At 40.6% G+C, this 20,021-nt stretch overlaps 1 protein-coding gene across 4 annotated transcripts in view; it reads left to right on the top strand.

Moving 5' to 3' along the window:
* Positions 1–20,021, top strand: part of TLN2 (talin 2) — a 342,028-nt gene that overhangs the window by 278,823 nt on the left and 43,184 nt on the right. For all 4 annotated transcript variants that reach the window (XM_074966154.1, XM_074966153.1, XM_074966156.1 and 1 more), the window contains 7 exons: positions 3,310–3,411; positions 5,587–5,706; positions 8,682–8,828; positions 10,598–10,764; positions 13,991–14,174; positions 16,464–16,589; positions 19,008–19,124. In XM_074966154.1, the coding sequence (XP_074822255.1) occupies positions 3,310–3,411; positions 5,587–5,706; positions 8,682–8,828; positions 10,598–10,764; positions 13,991–14,174; positions 16,464–16,589; positions 19,008–19,124 (963 nt within the window). The remainder of the gene's footprint in view (positions 1–3,309; positions 3,412–5,586; positions 5,707–8,681; positions 8,829–10,597; positions 10,765–13,990; positions 14,175–16,463; positions 16,590–19,007; positions 19,125–20,021) is intronic.

Below are 20,021 nucleotides of genomic sequence, written 5' to 3'. Positions count from 1 at the left end.
TTGATTAAACACCAGAAAGAACAAGAAATGAAAACAAGCATTTGTATTGAAACTGTGCTTGAGTGATTATGCAAACAAACTTAATCAGACCTTATCAAAGCCTCTCTCTCCTTTTGCAGTCAAAATATCAGTGTCTCTTATTTTCCGAGATGAAAAGGAAAAGATTCTTTGATGAAAAGGAAAAGGTTAATTTTATCCTCAGTCCTGATCTGAAGAGCAATCACTTGTCCTGATCTTAACAAACAGACAGACACAAGGTGAAGGAGTGACAGGATAGAAAAGATGGGTGAAATAGGCTTTGGCTGATGTTTCTGGAACACTGTTTAGATACGAGTGGATGCTTTTGCTGGCAAGTCAACCATGACACCTACGGCTTGGACACTGGTTAGTTACAGTCTGGTCAGGGCCATCATTTGGTTGCAGCCTTTCTCTTTAGACAAGACAGGTTTGTTTGAGTGTAATAAGATTGACTTCAGGATTTGATGCAAAGCCAGGAGAGTGAGATAGGATAGGAGGAACAAAATAGTGGGACAGAAGATAACGCAACAAGGGAATGCAATACAGGATCCTACGTGGCTTTGCAGTGCTGGTAAATAGATATTCCCCCCAGGTGGGCTGAGGACGGGATGTCGTGGTAATATGATGACTTTCAGCACTCACAGGTGAAAACAAAGTTACTTAACCAAGAGCAAGGCCAGCTGGCTTTCCTTGTGGAAGAAAGTCTGTCAGTCTGGTTTGTTCCTTCTCTCTGGGAAACAGGGAAGATGTGATGAGACAAGATGAGCTGGGATGCGGATGAGAGAGAAAGTGTTTTTTTGTTTTGTTTTGTTTTCAGTCTCTTTTTAATAACCCAAAAAGGGGAAAAGTGGGCAGCATAGTTCATTCACCTCATTATTTTGTCCACCAGTTAGGCCTAATGTCTGTCTCACTCGTTTTGTTACATTAACTTCCAGCTCCACATCATCTGTTTTTAACAGGTGTAATTTCAGCAGTCCTTGGATTATAGCGACATGGCCTTTTTTGTTTAGACTGACCCAGTTTCTCTGTTACATTCTCTTGCACCTGTTTAAAACATTCAGTATTATAAACAACATGACCAGTTTTTTGTGGTTGTTGTAACATATTACAGACTTTCAAATGCTTTTTACAGTTGAGGTTAGGGTGACTTTGTAGGTCCAGCAATCACAACAAACCCTACTGTATGAAACCATAAAACTAGGAGATTATTAGCATTAATTGCAAAATAGCACCGATGCACATGATGGAACTTGCACTTTCAGTAGACACAAAATCATTCCCTTTTGTTCGCACTGGTTGGGTAGGATTATTTTGGAGACCTATTCCATTGAGTGGTGTGCCAATATTTAAGAAAACAGTCAAAAATTAGACCTTTCAATTTTTTGGTCTTGCAAATGGTTTAAACTGCCTTGTAAATGAACACTGGAGTAGTATTGGTTTAGCATTACAACATAGGTTTTTTTCCTCATTAAGTGACTCTCCCTTCTTAGACTTAGTCTTGTTTTATCTTATTTGATAAAGATAATATACATAACAAGTTTCTGAAATGACAGGTGATAGAAACATTTCTGATATTCAAATTAAAAAGAAAGCGTGCTCTAAAGAGGAAATAACTGTTTTCAGATATCTCTGTGTACTGGTTGATGGCATGGTATCCCAGTGCTTCAGTTGGCTGGAGACATAGTGCTGGGCTGCTTGATTTAATCGCATACAGAAGAGTCATTTTAGATGGCATCTGCTTTAAATGACGTTTGCAGCCTGTAATTTTCAGTTTTTGCTTTGACCATTTTTATCTCTATGTGCTAAGAATTTCCTTTCTATCTGCCAGGGTTTGTAGCAAGTCTTCTCTCATGACCATTGTCCCTTACCCCCCCCACCCATCCCAAACTTAATATGTTTTTCTCCTATTGGAAGACTCTTCACAATTAGGATTCAGTTCTGAGGTCAGGTTGAATGTGGTAAACGTTGGTACAAAACTCTACCATTTCAGAATTTTGAGATTAGGAGTAACTTCCTCGGAACTTTATCAATGATTAACGCTTCGTTCAGATTCCTCATTCGCTTCTTCATTTTGAACCAACCTCAAAGAATTGAAGCTTACACTTGAATGAAATACATGAAGGTCAAAAAGAAAACAAAACCTAACTAATATATCAGTGGTCATTCGCTATGGGAAAAATGGGCAGTTATTTTCCTTCCCCTCAGCCAGGCTTTTCATCAGTCTGTGTCCTCCATTATGTTTTTCACTTCTTGCATGCTCACTCACACACATTCAACTTTTCAGGATATAATATCCCATATAATGTTCTTTATGCTAAAACATCTCCCTCTCCCTGCCCCCAGGTTTTCTTAAATGGCACTCTGGTTGCATATCCATATGTAGAGGAGTTTGCCAATTTTAACACAAAATAACAAGTTGAAAGCTGTTGCATAGCAACCAAGTATGTGGGTCTTTCTAGGAAGAGAAATCAGAAGGATGGGTTAGCAATTATCTTCCCTTGAAGGGGAGTGTCTCAAAACTGTAATCTTTTTTATTTTCTTGTCTGGGGAAGTACCTTTTGTGGCAGAAATGCGTATAGTAGTCCTATAAATTCTGGATGCTATTTTTTGTCATGTTGTCTTCTAAAACAAGTTAGTCTGGTTTTACTTCATGGCGGGGAAAATGAGATGAACTTGAGGAACACAGTGGAGGAAGCCATGTCTGAAGAGTCTTTACCTACGATAATTAGCAAGTCTTTATGAGAAAAACATAACTAGTAAGTTGGGAGTATGCTAATCTCAAAAGGAAGGTATGGAGAAGCTTAACCTATTAAGCAAGTACATTTTCCATCATCTCTTGCTAACAAAAAAAAATTTAAACAATTTATTTATGCAGGGTTTCTTGTTTAATTTTACTCAGTCTCTGGCATTTTGGTAGCTGACTGATATGCAGAATGGAAAGTTTCATTGCATGGCCTAAAGGAATGTTATAGAGACTATTCAGGTGAAAGATCTGTCTTGTGATCATTGTACAATCGTTTTTAGATCTAATGGGTTGCGGGTCAGGGAAACTAAAAGAAAAAGTGAACTTGGGAAGAAAGTCAGGACTTGTTGACTATGTGGGCACTAAATTGCATATTCTATACCAATGACATGAAATTAGTGATGTAAGCTACGAAGCTTTACTGTACATCTGAGCTCATTTTGTATTTAACTCTGTGTTGTACAATTGCAGTACTAGACTGAAAAGTTTAGTAATATGCGTGTCCTGCATACCTGTCATTGCTTTCATGTTTTCCCCTCTCTCCACAGCTGGATGAGGGCACACCTTCAGATCCAAAGGGAACATTTGTTGATTATCAAACTACTGTAGTGAAATATTCTAAAGCCATTGCTGTAACAGCACAGGAAATGGTAAGAGAAACTAGCAAGTGTTCTATAAAATAGCTGGGTAACAACTGCTGAGTATGTGTAAGAAATTCAAACTGCTGTAGGGTTAATCTGAACCAATTCCAACTGGAGCCGCTTCTTTGTGACATTGACTTCCAGTTGATCTGTTTTGTGGTTAGGCAAAATAGGGGTGTTGACACCATTTCCTGGACTTCTTCATTGGAACCTGATTGCATGATGGACAGGAGTGTACTACCAGCAGAGTCATTCTGTTGGATCTCTCTCTGGCTAACTCAAAGTACGGGGCTTTAAAGAGTATATGCTATTCTCTGTACCTTGCTGCCCAAAAAAACAAGCTATGAAAACAGGAGAGAACACCTTAGGAGGCCTGTGCTAGAACTTGACAGTAACCAAAAGAGATGCCTCCATTATGAAGAGGGTGGAGGGAATGGGGTAGAAATATAGCATTCAGGAACAAATGAAGTGAAGCAAAAAGAAAGTTATGCTGATTACTGGGGAGAGAATAAAGTTAGGAATAGCAGTAGTGCAAAACTCTGTCCGCCATGTCATTATTGATCTGTTTTGGGCCTAACTGATTTAGACTGTTGAAGACGTTGATATGATTTATACCCCCATCAAGAGAATAATACTTGAGCTGGTCTGTTACTTGAGCCTGTCTTGAAACAATGGTTTGACTGTGCCAGAACATTTTACAGCTGAGGATTTCTTTCCACTAGAGACTGAACTAAGACCAACCGATTCATTTCGTTAATTTGCTCATGAAGCAGTCTGTTAACACTCCCCAGCTGGTTTTAAATAGACCTTTTCTAGCCAGTTTTACAATTTAAAAGAGGCTATATTCCTCCTCCTGTAATGAGAAAAGCCATCGAATTTGGAAGTCTGTGTTAACAGTGGTTCTTTGGCATGAGATGTATATATTAGTGGAATGTGATTTCAAGTACTTCTCATGAGGCTTACTTTATATGAGAAACAAATGAAGGTACGTGTTGAAAGAGCTTTAATCAACCCTTCAAATCATTGGAATCTTGTCCTATCATAAGTTTCTTGGTGACCTACATTAGCCCTTTGGGCTGTGATACTTAATTATTCTTTAACTTTATCCCTTAATTAAAATCAAACCTTGCAAGACAATTGTTAAATTCATTAAATGAGGAATGGTCAAATTCTTGTTTTCTCTCACAGAATTCCTGATGCTGTGATTCAGTTGGGCATAAAATGAAGTGGGGAGGGACCTTTGGCTAATTAGGCCTTCCTTGATTCTGATGAGTCGTAGTAATGGTTAATATAATAAACAGTGTTCATCCATTAGTAAATAATACGCTACCTTTTTTAAATATAAGGATAATATTATTGCACACTACCCTACCTTGCTGTGCAAAAAAAAAAATTGATTTTGCCAAAAAAAAAAAGAGAGAGAGAGAATCTTTGCAGGTACTGTAGTAAGTTGTCGTTTCAACAGAAAGCAGTTAGCTCTTCTCTGTGCACATTAGGAATTTGTCTAAGGCCAGTGTATGGTTTTATCCAAAGGCTGGAATATCACTCCTTTCACCTGTTTTCACAAGCAGAAATGGAACAATGTCACCTTCCCAGAGTTGGCAGATATTCCAGGGAAAGTTTCACTTTTTGTGCTCCCAAATCAGAAACTCTTCATTTTGTACATTTCCAGCCATTTCCATCTTGCCCCAGAGGTCTTTCACGTTCTGTGAGTCTTAGGATCCACTTAAGATCCTTCCGCTCCACATCATGGTGACCATCAGTGGGCTGAGGAGGGTCTAGAAGAGAGTGGGTTACTTAGCCCATCCGTGCCAAATGGAGAGGCTGCTGTTATGCAGTGTGAAGCACTCTTCGCCCCTCTCTACCCCTCCCCAAATTCACCTACTAAGCTGAGAGTAGAGTACTTCTGCAGTCATTTACTGTACTGAGGAGTATATTTCCATTTCTAACTGCTCCTCAGTTACTTTGTGTTCTGTGGGTGTCTAGTTACTGTGGTTCTAATAAAGCATGTTTGCTTGTCTTTTTGGCTCATAGAATTCTAGCTGGAAACTGAATTGCTAAAACAGCAGGAGGTACCCTATCACTGGTGCTGCAAAAACATACTTGGTGCTTCTAGGCGGTGTGGAGTATTAACAAGCTGGTTTTATGCCTGTCATTGTTTTATTGCTTGTTTTCTTTTTTCAGATGACTAAGTCGGTTACTAACCCGGAGGAGTTGGGAGGACTTGCATCACAAATGACCAATGACTATGGGCATTTGGCTCTCCAGGGCCGAATGGCAGCAGCCACAGCTGAACCAGAGGAGGTCTGCAGTTTTTAGACCTCTAAACTCTGAATGCACAGTGGTGTCAACATTAAGTATTCTCTTGCACTTTAATATGGGGGCGGGGAGGTACGGTAACCAAAGACAGTAGTCCACCCAGTTGCTATAATGCAGCTGCAGTTATCCCCAAGTCTGAGTCTTCTCTTGTGCAGTCAAATAGAAAATAGGGCTACAACCTTCTGGTAGTAGGGGTGTTTTCTCTGAAACATTTCTGAGATCATTTAAAATGAATACAGTAAATATTTTCCCAGACAGGAAAATTCTGTTTACTGTACTTCAGTCTTGTCAACCATCTGTTTGTCCAACATGTAGGAAGACACAGTCTCTGTCCCATTGACACTGGAAATATTGGGTAGTAAGACACATGGGATTTTCAGAAGGATTCCACATGGGCCTAACATTGCATTATAGGCCCCGTTCCGTGGTTTGGATCAGAACCAAAGGTGCAGTTTCAGATCTGGAGATTTGTACTCAAACCTCTCTCTTCCATCAGATTTCAGGTTTGGGCCTATCTGTTTTAGCACTCTATCAGTACCTTTTAAAAAGAGTCGATTCAAGCATACAGCACACACAACCAGATAAAAGCTTTAATGCTATTATTTTCTCTGAAAGAAGGGAGAACTAGTAGAAAATGTTTACATTCCATCGTGTTGGCATAAAGTCCAAAATATTGCCATCTTCGTTTTCATCACAGTTGAATCATAAGTCAGCCACTGTTTGCCATTACCCATTTTGCACCACTTTCACGACGGTGGCATACGACCACCTGTGGAAAACATCTGTAGTTAGATATTTATTTACAATACAGACACATCCTGGAACAATACTCTATACAGATATATACATGTAGACTCTAACATGCATTCGGTTGCAGCATTGCTCATCCAAAGTGTATGTGAATAAGAGCTGCGGAATACAGCAAAACATTTTCTACTAATATTTAAGTTTTTAAACAAGTTCGTTTCTACTGTTCTTATCCCTTTTTATCTCACTTTTTGTGAAATATCTCGGGCATTAGTTTTCTGTTAGGAATGTTACAAATTAGCAAATATTAGAGGCCAAAGAAAGTAAGCTTTTAATTTCTAAAAGTGTGTGTGTTCACACCACAAGCCAAATTATAGGAGTTACTCACCAGGTCAGAGGACAGAAACATCCAATCAAGCATGAACAGCAACTCAACGTCGATCATCAAGTATTTGAAACAAATTGCTTGCAACACTCCACAGAAAAGAACTGTTCTCCAGAATAACTGGAAAGTTTCCAACTGCTTGCAGGCAACCTGGAACAGAAAATTGGAGACATTTCTCTAGTTATTCACGACAGATCATTTCCCCCAGTCTCATGATTTGATGAATCACATAAACATACTTTTTTCTCCTCTCCTCAAACCGTTTCACATATACCAGGGGTTCTCAAACTTCATTGCACTGCGACCCCTTTTCTGACAACAAAAGTTACTACAGGACCCCAGGAGGGAGGACCGAAGCCTGAGCCCGCCTGAGCCCCACCACCCCTGGTGGGGAGGCCAAAGCCCGAGTCCCATCGTCCCAAGCGGAGGGACCAAAGCGCAAGGGCTTCAGCTGCAGGCAGGGGGCTGTAACCTGAACCCTTCCACCCAGAGCTGAAGCTCTCTGACTTTGTCTTCGACCCCAGGTGGCGGGGCTCGGGCTTCAGCTTTGGACCTGGGCTTCAGCAAGTCTAAGCCAGTCCTGGCAACCCCATTAAAATGGGGTCCCAACCCACCATTTGAGAACCGCTGACATATACCATACTGCACTGAGAGGGAGATTCAGAGAGATAATAGAAGGAAGGGAATGGTCGTTGTCCTCTTTCTCCATCATGTGTATGGTACTCAGGGCATGATTAAAAATCTTTGAATCAGTGAAGATGACTGCTTTTTCCCTATTGATTCTTAGGCTGTTGGTGTTTAGCTCCATTGGCCAGTAACAGTATCAGATTATCGAGATGAAATACCTTCAAACAGCTTTTGACTTATTTATTACACTTCTCCACCGACAGTTCACTTGAGTTTTTTAAAATATTCTTGGTGCTGAATATCAAAATCAATGGCTTATATTCATCAAGCGTATTGTTAGACATAATGAACATTTGTTTATTAAAATAGTGCACATTAACTTCAGCTTTAAGTAGAAATAATTCCATTATTGAAACTAATAGCTGCAATTCCTACTTACGTATTAACCAAAATACACACACAATTATATGTAAACATGTGTAGCAGTACTAAAACTAGCATTGGTTCGTGTTTCTCAGACCACACTGCTATACTCTATTTCAAGATTAATAGTAAATCTGAAATAGTGATGCATTTAGAGGTAAGTATAGGTTTGGCTATTTTATAGGGATGTGCTAAGTATTGGAGAATAAATGAATAGCCAAGAACTTGTGCTAGATTCATCTGTGACTGAAACTGAGGTACTCAGAACTAAACTTACATACTCCTCAACCTAGTTTGATCAGAGTTGAGGAGGAGCCTGTATGCCTTGAGGTCAGCTCACCCTGAGAACAAGCAGTTCATTTTTGCTTTATATCTTGGGCAAAGAAATATTGCAACATGGGGGTGTACACATTTTTGTGATGTTTCTACTATCTTTTAGAAATGGCTGCATTAGATCTGGGTAAATTCCCTGTGCTAATCACATAAGACATGTCCAGATTTTGATCCCCTAGCTCAGGTCAAATAGTATTCCTCCTCCATGAGTAGTCCCATTGAAGTCGAGGGGACCACTTGTGGATTAAGATGCTACTTAGCGTGAATAAGGGATGTCAGAATCTGGCCCTTATTTCTGATCTTTGCAGGAACGGTACTGGTGGGCAAATATTTGCAACAAAAATTGTGCAAGTTTTACAATGTTTCCATTTATTCAAAGCCTCAACATTCTAAGCACCTTCTTTGTCTCCTATTTCCCCTTCCCCACAATTTGTTGCCTATCTAGATAGGATTCCAGATCAGGACTCGGGTACAGGATCTTGGTCATGGATGTATCTTTCTAGTACAGAAAGCTGGAGCTCTACAGATTTGCCCTACGGACAGCTACACCAAGAGGGAGTTGATAGAATGTGCTCGTGCTGTCACTGAAAAGGTAAGATGTCCCTTGTTGTTTCATAGATTCAGAAGGGATCATTGTGATCATCTAGTCTTAGCTCTTGCATATCAGAAGTCATAGAACTTCCCCAAAATAATTCCTAGAGCAGATCTTGTGAAAAAAAACATCCAGTCTTGATTTAACAGTTGTCAGTGATGGAGAATCCTCCATGACCCTTGGTTAAATTGTTCCAATGGTTAATTACGCTCACCGTTAAAAATGTATGCCTGATGTCTAGTCTGAATTTGTCTAGCTTCAATTTCCAGCTATTGGATCATGTTATATTTTATACTTTACTTAAATTATGATGGGGTTTTCTCAGATTTCATCATTTTGAGGCAGATACACTGTGAACACTGTGTAGCTAGCAGTGGGTGGCTCTTAGCAGAGTGTTAAAATTCAAGAGCCAGTGACACTTCCCATGAGATGCTGTTTGCCCTATAGCCCTTGGCCAAGGTTTATCCCCTCCCCCACCATCTTTCTCCTGTTAGTGTGTGTCACTTGTTCACCTGGCTGTCGCTTTCCTTCCCAGCAGTAGCTTTATTTCAGTGGATCTGATATATAGATATTCCAAACAAGTCATTTGGGATAAAGGGTGGTATTGCAGCACTTACACATCCACTCTTGGGAGCCCAAATTCCCAGTGTCTGCCATGTTGCTAGGCCAGAATAACTAACTGAAGTTACAAACTGTTCCTCTCTATTTGAAAGACACACTGTAGTTTGACATAAAATATCATTTTGATGTAGTGATCTGTTTTGAGAGGGTGGCTGTAGTACTGCTATTAAATGAACACCCCCTAAGGGAAAATGGAGCAACTACTGCACCTCTTAACTTCTTGGCATAGTCTCACAATATTATTCATGTTGACATAGAACCTAGAATATCAGGGTTGGAAGGGACCTCAGGAGGTCATCTAGTCCAACCCTCTGCTCAAAGCAGGACCCAATTTTTGCCCCAGATCCCTAAACGGCCCCCTCAAGGATTGAACTCACAACTCTGGGTTTAACAGGCAAATGCTCGAACCACTGAGCTGTCCCATATGGACTTGTTCATTGTGCCAGCATTTAGGGTTGGGTTCTTTATTCTGAATCAGGGATGGGGAGATCACTATATCACTGAAGCGGAAGAGTGGGAAGAGCTGTGTAGTGTGTGACAGCAGAGATTTGTCTTTTAAACAAGCTGTGTGACAAAGTTGAGTTGCCAAGCGCTTCAGTCATCGGCTGCATCAGTCATCCTTGTGATCATGTTACTGGGCAGCACCGTAGATTGCTGAAAAGTAATTGTGACACTGAAATAAATGCACCAAGCTCCTTTATTGACTGTGCAGAGTACTGTAGGATAATTGGAATTCTTATTTATTGTAGCTGGGGAAAGCTTTTCCTTTCATTTAGATATTATGGAAGATGAGTGCTTACACTATTGATTGCAGAGTGTCATTATTTATATGCAGAGCAGATGCAGTTAAGGCCTCCGTGATCTGCTCATTTATTGTGTATCCTGCTTGATCAGGAGACAGCCTTTTCCTACTGTGAAAGACAAATGCCAATAGCAGGCTTCCTTCTGTGGAAAAACTAATCAAACCTGCTAATGTGCAGATAGAGCAGACAGAGGAAGGAAAAGGGAGAGGTTTATTGTAGATTGTGAAATGAGATCACAAAATGAATTGCACCTGTTGATTTTCATCACAGGAGTTCGTTTAACTCAGAAATCAGTTCATTATGCTTTGTTTTAATGTGACCCTCTTTTTTATTTTCCTGTTCCAGGTTTCCTTAGTTCTGTCTGCCCTTCAAGCAGGAAACAAAGGTACTCAGGCTTGTATCACTGCAGCTAGTGCTGTGTCGGGGATAATTGCAGATCTGGACACAACTATCATGTTTGCTACAGCTGGAACCCTTAATGCTGAGAACAATGAATCATTTGCGGATCACAGGTCAGTGATACCAAAAAAGCTGGTGGAGGGGGCTGGCTGCAACAAGGGGGCGGGGGCAATAGATAAATGTCCTGCTAATGGCAAACAAGGGAGGGTGGAGATGCAGTTTTTCCTGCCTTTTCAAACCCCTAATAATGAAGCCAGATGAGCCAAGGAGTGAGAGAGAAATAGGAAAGGGTTGGGGTCAGCACTTCAAAAGCTAGATAAAGTAGCCTGTATAGTAAAAGCAAATTTCATTTTGCCCATTTATGTGGGAGAGGCAATTTTAAGTAACAGCTGGATCATTCTCAACTGTTGCAAAAGAAAACCTCAAAGATCAGTTTTATCCAAATTTTTTAATAAATCCATTTCTATATTTCATTCTTACTGATTATGTTACACTGTGATCCTAGTTTGAATAATTAACTGTCCATGAATTCAAAGAGAAATAGTTTTCCGATGTTTTTTGCAAGACTTGTTTTTTACTTCATGGCTTTTTCTTCCTGGGTTACTAAATGCACTTGCCCACTGCTGATGTTGGAGATTATTAATGGAAGAGATGCTGGAGTGTCAGTCATGTTGTCATTTGGTGATAGGGTGACCAGATGTCCCGATTTTATAGGGACAGTCCCGATATTTGGGGCTTTGTTTTATATTGGCGCCTACTACCCCCACCCCCCTTTCAAGTGTGAAAAATCGGGGAAAAAAGTGTCCCGATTTTTCACACTTGCTGTCTGGTCACCCTATTTGGTGAGATGATGACACAGGTTTCCTTCTGATAAGGTCTGATATAGAATGAGAGATTTGGAGCATCCAGGCCATTATTCCCCTCATATTAAAAACCTGGTTCTAGTGGTCAAGACGGTGAGCTGTTGCTTAACAGCACAATTGGCCTATACTGCCAGCATTTAACTCAGTGCTGTGCTAGTGGCTTTGGGAGTATGAAAAGTGCAGTGCAGCCCAAATTATTGCAGCTTTATACACTAAGAGTTATGATTCATTTTTATCATCAAATAGTAAGTGTGTTAAATGCTGTGTGACAAGTGTGAAGACAAGGTCCTGCTTCAAAGAGCTGAACGTTGGAATGCAAAAATAGACAAAAAGGCTGAGCAGTGATGATTAGCAGTAATTTCGTTCCACATTCCTTACTTTGTTACCGAGCCGATCACTTCTCTGAAGGGACGTCTAGAGGTTATGTACGTCCTTTCAGACCACTTGCTAAGGGAAGGGAAAGCCTTTATGCAGAGGCTTAAATGGAGTATGCAAAGTGTGTATGTTTAAACACAGGTTGGGGTGCCCCCCTACCCCACGAAGCAACGGTGTGGTGTCGATGTACAGTTGTTGAACAGTTTCTCCTCCTTACAGTAAATCTTAATATTGTACCTCAAAACTTACTTTTGCTGTTAAAAATAGCAATCTTGTTTGAGAAGGAGAGAGATAAGCAAAGAGCTCAAACAGAGTCCAGAAAGTTAAAAACTCAGTACGTTTTGTCAGGTTTCAGAGTAGCAGCCGTGTTAGTCTGTATACGCAAAAAGAAAAGGAGTACTTGTGGCACCTTAGAGACTAACCAATTTATTTGAGCATAAGCTTTCGTGAGCTACAGCTCACCTCATCGGATGCATTCAATGGAAAATACAGTGGGGAGATTTATATACACAGAGAACATGAAACAATGGGTGTTATCATACACACTGTAAGGAGAGTGATCACTTAAGATGAGCTAATACCAGCAGCAGAGCAGGCGGGGGCGGGGGGCAGAAAACCTTTTGTAATGATAATCAAGGTGGGCCATTTCCAGCAGTTGACAAGAACATCTGAGGAACAGTGGGCGGGGGGAGGGAATAAACATGGGGAAATAGTTTTACTTTGTGTAATGATCCATCCATTCCCAGTATGTTTTGTATATTGCATTGTAAAACATAAATCAATTCTAATTAAAACTTTCTTTAAAGCAAACAAACAAATTGCTGTCTGCTGTCTCTTTGAATTCAAAAGGTATTACCTGCTTTTTGCATTGTGTCTGTGTTTTCTAATCTTTAATTGCTGTGGGAAGTGCAGAAATTGATCCTTTTTCAGTAAAGCTGGATAATCATTTTGATTTTCTTTTCCCTAAATGAGTAATTGGAGTAAGAGAGTATGCATGAAACAGCTGCTATGTAAGAGCAGATTTTTCCAAACTCTGAATATATGGATTTAATACTGTGCACTTCTAACATAATTGAAGATTGCCCCATTTCTATAAAAAGAAACGTACTTTCCAACTCATATGCTCTCATGAGTTACCTTACCACAGACCTTGTTTAAACTAGAGTTTAAACGTGTGATGTTAGCATGTGTTTGCCTTGAATATACGTTAAACTGGTCAAGATAAATCCTAGAAGAGCACCTGTACTTAAACTCAACCAGATGTGCATTGCAGTGTGCCTTGTCTAGACCAGATTTTTAATGTGTGTTACCATACATTGCTAATGTGCTAACATCACACTTTTAAATCCTTGTTTAAAGAAGTTACATGTTTTTCCCTCCACTATATCTAGCAATCCTGAGAATTCCCGTTGCTGGGTTTTGTGCACGTTTTGTTTATTTCTAGGCTTACTCTTTTTATGTTCAGTAAAGCATAAGGGCTGTGGGCCTGGCAGTTCTCAGCCCTTCACTTTTGTTTTCTAACCTTTTTTCTGAAGTTCAGAATTCACAATAGTTGACTGGATAGTTGACTTTCCCCAGAATATGGGGGCAGGGGGTTGAAATGTTTTAGATTTGTCTGCCTGAAGAGTTTATGTGAAGAGGGAAAAAAAAAAGATATGAATCAGTCCTGTTTCCTGCAGCTTCTCCCTTTCTCATCCTCCCCCACAAATCCTTATTTTCTTTTCCACAGAACATGCTGGTGGAGGTTTGACAACTGGTAGTTACACCATGGCTCGGCTTAATCTCTCCACATTAGGACCCAGTGCTCCCTCCCTCTCCCTATTCCCATATCTCATTTCCTTTCAAGAGGAAGTCATTTCATTGAGTCATCCTGAGTCTGGTGTGTTGACAACCTGAAACGTACTGCATCTGTTCTAAGTGGGAATTGCAACCTGACTTTGGCGTTGTAGCTAGGATTATCACTAGTAGACACTGGTATGCTGACCTACATAGAGCCCTTTGTCTACGTAGCACTTTCTCTGTTAGTCAGGACAATGTTGAATAGCTGTGTGTTTTTTTTCTCTTCTCTCTTTCCCCTCTCCTGCTTCCCTTTTTTCCCCAGGGAAAATATCCTGAAAACAGCAAAAGCTTTAGTTGAAGATACAAAATTGCTCGTGTCTGGGGCTGCCTCAAGTCAGGATAAACTAGCCCAAGCAGCTCAGTCATCGGCTACCACCATCACACAACTGGCAGAGGTGGTAAAACTGGGAGCAGCCAGTTTGGGATCAGATGACCCTGAAACACAGGTAGGAGGGGCTGCAGGAGCAGAAAATAGACCGATGTTTTTAGTGTTTAAAGACATGGAGAATATCACAGAAGTGAGAAGTTTGGAGGTACAGTGTAATATTTTTTAAAGTTTCTTTCCATGGAACTGAGGCTTCCAAATCAGTTAGGCACTTATGAAAATTTTACCCACAAATAGCACAAACCTTGCACTGCCTCTCTTGAATGATTTGCGGTTTAATCAGGCACCTCCCTTCTTCGAAAAATAATGCTGCAAAAATGGACAAGACCTGGTATAGGGTGTCTAGTCCCTCCCCCACCAGTTTTGGAATTTTTTTTTTTTTTGCAAGAATATTCTCCAATGCCTTGTTTTTAAATGGCTCATCATGGGGCTTCCTTTAGGAGACTATCCCATAGTTTAATTGATTTCACTGCGAGAAAGCTTTTCACTGAGTTTAAGACCAAGGTAAACACCTGTTGTTGTTGGTATGGTATGAACAGTATGCTAGAACTTCACAGATATGCCTGGATTATTTTACTCTTTTAAGTCATTTAATTCTTCAAAGTCAATTCAATTAAACATTTAATTGTTGTTTGAATCCTAGTGAAATGTAGGTGTGTGCACTGTAGATGTGTCTGTGTTAGTAAATTAATTTGAAAATGTCTGATTGTTTGAGGCACTGGAAAAAATGCGTATGTCAGTCTCCTCTTTGACCTCACATATGATCTTTGTTCCAGTGTCAACTTCAAGAGCATTCTTCTGTGGGGGAATATTTTTGAAACTGAAAATGTGTGCTTCAGGAGCCATTTTTTGATAACTTCATATTTCCAACTAGCAACACGGAGGAATTTTAAATATTTATTACACTTTCTGACTTTGTCGTCAAGTAAAGGCTGACAATACCGGTTTGCCAGTAAAAACCACACCACACAAGCAATTATTTATTTGTACAACTTGTATATGTGGTGTGATAATCCATAGTGGGGGTGGAGGAAGGAGATCAAATTCTAGTTTTAAGTATGGTGCGTGTCTTAAGGTACAGACATTTTCAATAGTTTCTGCACAAGGTGTGAAAATACAAAATGTAACTTTTCCATATAAGTTAAAAGCTCATTTTACTCAGGCTGCTGAAGCCACAGAAGCATGAAAAGTGTGTGTGTGTGTGTGTGTGTGTGTGTGTGTGTGTGTGTGTTGCCACTGTTCTGTAACAAAGCCAGATAGAGAAGCGAGAGCTGCACCAATCTACATTAGGTCTTTAGGGTCTTGTCTTTTCCTCGTTGCTGATCAAAGAGGTTCTGAGTTACCAAAGCTTGAGTAAGTTTTTACAAGAAAGCGAAGATTCTAACTTGGCCATAGATTGTAATAAACTGCAAACAGGCTGAACCAAGGCAGTGCTAAACTTTTTATTTCCTATCCATTACTGAGAAGTAATAGATCCGTATATCTTTTTTTTTCTTTCGGCGCTGTCCCATTTTCCATGCATGTTTTCACTTTGAAAAAGGGTACAATTGTGCTGATATCACTAACCAAAGCAAAAGGTTGAAGGTATCTGACCACTCAGCAGATGAGAAGAGAGTGGGGGAAAAGATGCTGGGGGAGAGAGTTATTCCGATGTTTCTTGGAAATAATTAGTGTGCTCATGGAAAGGGGCATAATAGACTTTTTTTTCCCCTGTACTTGGTTTGGGAGGCAATTTACTTCAATTTGACTGCTGCTGACTCTAACCTCAGGCAAGTCATTCATCATTTAGTTCCTTGGGGGCTCTTAGGAGACTAGGCTACATAAAACTTCCTTTTCCCTGAAATGGACTGTTTCCCTTATGTCCAGGGCATACTAAGTATGTTTGATCTGCTTACGTCTGTCAGAATAGTAGCTGATGTCACAGTAAATGGGGTCATTCTCTAAGGGAGGATCAAGCTGTAAGTTCGTACCCAGTTTAAACTGCTCCCATTCTATTCCCATGCTGAACAGAACACAGAGGTGAATAAGCCCTTCTTTGGGACACGATGGGAAAGAGAGAAATCCTGCTTTCGAAAACCATTTAATTACAGGAGACAGTAGCTGAATCGGGTTCTGAACCTAGTATAAAATACTGTACAGATGAACACAGCTTTATTTTATGCAGGAAACTACGTGTTGTTTTTTTAGCATTTGTGCATACAGTATCTTTTTCTCTCTTAACATTGTGTACCAACATTTGCCCTGTGCTCAGCAGACTCCTACAGTGTACAGCCTGCCCAAATCTTCCATCTATGGGCTGAGGTGAGTTGTGATTGCACTAACCTCGCATCCAAATTTCTCATTCTTGTAGGTTGTACTGATCAATGCTATTAAGGATGTTGCTAAGGCCCTTTCTGATCTCATTGGTGCTACAAAAGGAGCTGCTAGCAAACCAGCAGATGATCCATCAATGTACCAGCTCAAAGGCGCAGCTAAGGTAGGTAGTGCGATATCTCTCCCTTTTAGAGAAGTTTAGAGGTTATCTCAGCTTCTGTTATGAAAGTTGAAAACATTCCTTTGCTTATTACCTGCTGTTTGCTTTGATGTTTATTTAAAGAAACAGCTAGCATCACTTTGTTGCTAGAATCCTAAAGACTGGTGGCAGTGAATTCTGGTTCACTTCAGTCTCTTATTTTCCTTCTGTTTCATCTGTATCCTACTAACTTAAACTAGATGATTGATGGAAAGCTGGATAGTATCATTCATCTTAGTGCCTGTAAACATAATACCAGTTTTCTTAGTCATCTCACCACAGCTAGTTAAAGAGTTATATTCCTTCTGTCAGACACCTCTGTCGCTCTGCAAGCATATGTGTCTGGAGGGAGGATGGAAGTCCCTGGTATATTCAGGCTACGAAACTAAAAGTTTACCTTATAAAAATGTGTACTTGAATCCTATAGCAAGGGTAATGAACAAGTAATGAGAAGTCCACAGTATAAGCGTCCAGCTGTTAAGATGCTAACTTGGACCTTTCAGCTTTTAGAAAGTGGTCTGGAGATCTCAAACAGGCTTTCTATAAAATGTAGTGTACTTTGATTGCATTTCTCCCAGGCCGTGCTTCTAAGTGGAAGTGTCTATTGGTTAGAGCACAGGATTCGGACAGCTTCTGCCACTGTTTTATTGTGTCACCTCTTTGTGCTTCGGTTTTCCCACATCTGAGATCTCTGTGAAACTTGCTTCACAGGGCTCTTGGGGCTTAATGTTTGTAAAGTGCTTTGAGATGCTGAAATTTGGGCAGTATTGGATCTACTTCCAGATGATCGGGTCGTCAAAATGACTTTTACGCATTTGCTTGGCAAAGAGATTTTGCCCTTTCCCATCAAATGTGGACCTGCAGTGATCAGGGCCTCAGATTGGATTATTGCGATGCACTCTGTGAGGGGGCACTCATCAAAGACCATGCAAAGTTCACCTACTACAAAACAGTGTCTGCTTGCTTAGCTGGTTCCCTTTGCTTTACAGAGCTCAATGTAATTTGAATCCTGGTTATCTGAAAGCTCCTTGTGTTCCATCCGAAGATCTGAGATGGGCGTAGGTGCTGTCATGAGAGCATTTGTACATCTACAGGCTGGAGGGAAGATATGCCCTTCCTTACTTGCTTACTTTGTATTTTGGAACCAGTATTTGACCATCAGGGCATAAGGCACGGCTAGCTACAGTATTGACTCAGCCTTTTCCTTGGGGGGGGGGGGGGGGGAGTTTTTAAATCAAGGTTTGGGTTGATTTCCTGGGAGCTGGTTGACTTCTTTTCAATTAATGATGGCAGTTGTGTGTTTAATTATGGTTTTACAAACTGTGCCAAGAGAACGTAATAGTGGCATTTCACAAATTAGTAAATAATGAGCCTGGTCTCTGACAAGGTTTTTTGAGGTTATAGTCTTGCGTGTGTGTGGTAATGGAGGCAAAGGAGAGGGCACTAGTTTCTATATGTTAGAAACCTATTGACTTTTCATCTTTCTGTAGACAATTCATACCAGATGTGGAGAAGGGACTCTGTTAATTTGAAATTATATGAGAGGTGATGTTATAACGTAAGTGCTGTTAAGCAAAATTGCAGGATGAGGTATGTTATTGCATAAAGACATGCCGAGGAGTGCCCAGAGACACAGACGCTAGGACTCCTGGAGAGGCGTTCCACCCAGACTGCCTGTTTGGAATTTTGGGGGATTGAATCTAACAAGTGATCACTTGGGTCCTGAGGAGAGAGGGAACAGGATCCCGGGAGAGAGGGGTTGGGAACTAGACTAGGGTTAGGAAGGGAAGCACCGCTGGGTCCTTGTAAGATCATGCTTTCCCTGTGGGAACACAAAGTAGAAGGGTACTGAATGCTATTGGGACGTTTGTTTTGTTTACTTTGGTTAAGTGAAGTTTAGTGGTTTTTCAAACCCAGAAATCAGCAGCAGAGTCAATCGGTCAGTTTGCAAGAGATCTGCAGGGCCCTCGAAATAGTTAGGAAAAGCATCCAGGTTCACCTGATACTCACAGACTAGTGTCCTGAGAGGAAGCTTAGAGGGATAAAAGGGCTGTATTAGCAACCCAGAGACACTGGGGTTGAAAAAGTTTTATGCCGAGGCACGGGCAAGTTGTGACCCCGTGCACTCATGTTTAGGAAAGCCCCACTACTCAGTGAATCTGGCTGTATCAATCTAACTTCAGTAGGGATCATTCAAAAATAAAAGCCTGTCTATAGAGTTCACTCTTAGCTGTTTAACCCATATTGTATTTAAAGCTTGTTGTTCCCTGAAAGGATTAATAATGGCTTCATAGCTTGATGTTCCTTGAATCATGTGGGGGTGTCTCCTAAATGTGGGAGAAGCAAATGATGTATTTTCATCTCTCCATCTCCCCGTTTCAGGTGATGGTAACCAATGTCACATCACTTCTGAAGACTGTTAAAGCAGTTGAAGATGAAGCCACTCGAGGCACAAGAGCTCTCGAGGCCACGATTGAGTGCATCAAACAGGAACTCACGGTAAAGAACAGAATAATTGCACATGGCAACTTTCTAAAGTATACTCTTAAAATCAAATCAGACTTCACTGGAGGGATGTTTTGGCTGCTCTGTTGTGAGTTAGAGGCAGTATGGTCCCTACTCACAGCTCTCAACACACGACTGCATGTCACTTCAACCTATCGACTTCCACATGTCACCAGTCTCCCCGTTAGGCCGTATTTCTCAGGTGTGAGATGCTACTGTCATGAAATACGCTTGGAGAAACTGGTTCTTCATTCCTCCAGACATGAAACTTTCACTGTAAAATGTTATTTTCTGAGTCAAATGTTCACTTTTCATTGTCCTTGGTTTGTAAACGTTTCTCCGGTGTCAAAGAGCAGCACTGTTGGCACTTGCAGTTTGAAACTCGTCTCCATTTTTTCCTTTTTTCATAAATAAATAACCTGATAACTGCTATTTCATCTGAGCAGAAATTACATGTAGCACTGAATTAGATCTTAAACCAAGAGGGTTGTTTCCTCCCCCCTTCACAATACAGTTTTCTGACCCCCCAGCTGCTACTTTCAGATGCTCCTTTTGTAAACCACTGGTGAGTGATGTAAATTAATACCTTTGTATGTTTGGGGAGGCTAAAATATCCTACCTTTCTTAGTAAAATAACGACCGCACATATGGAGAGAGACTGTACTGGAGAATACATATTATATAATTTGTAGACTTAGTGTTCAATAGCTCTGTTGACACAACCTTGTCTTCTTGAACATTCCCATTGTGGCAGTTCCGAAGGGCTCACTCTGTTCTGGCTTGTTTTTCACTGAACATAAGAACGGCCATACTAGGTCAGATCAGTGGTTCATCTAGCCCAATATCCTGTCTTCCGAGAGAGGCCAATGCCAGATGCTTCAGAGGGAATGA

Source organism: Natator depressus, chromosome 10, assembly GCF_965152275.1.
Source record: "Natator depressus isolate rNatDep1 chromosome 10, rNatDep2.hap1, whole genome shotgun sequence".
NCBI lineage: Eukaryota > Metazoa > Chordata > Testudines > Cheloniidae > Natator > Natator depressus.
This window is presented reverse-complemented; position numbering and strand designations above follow the sequence as displayed.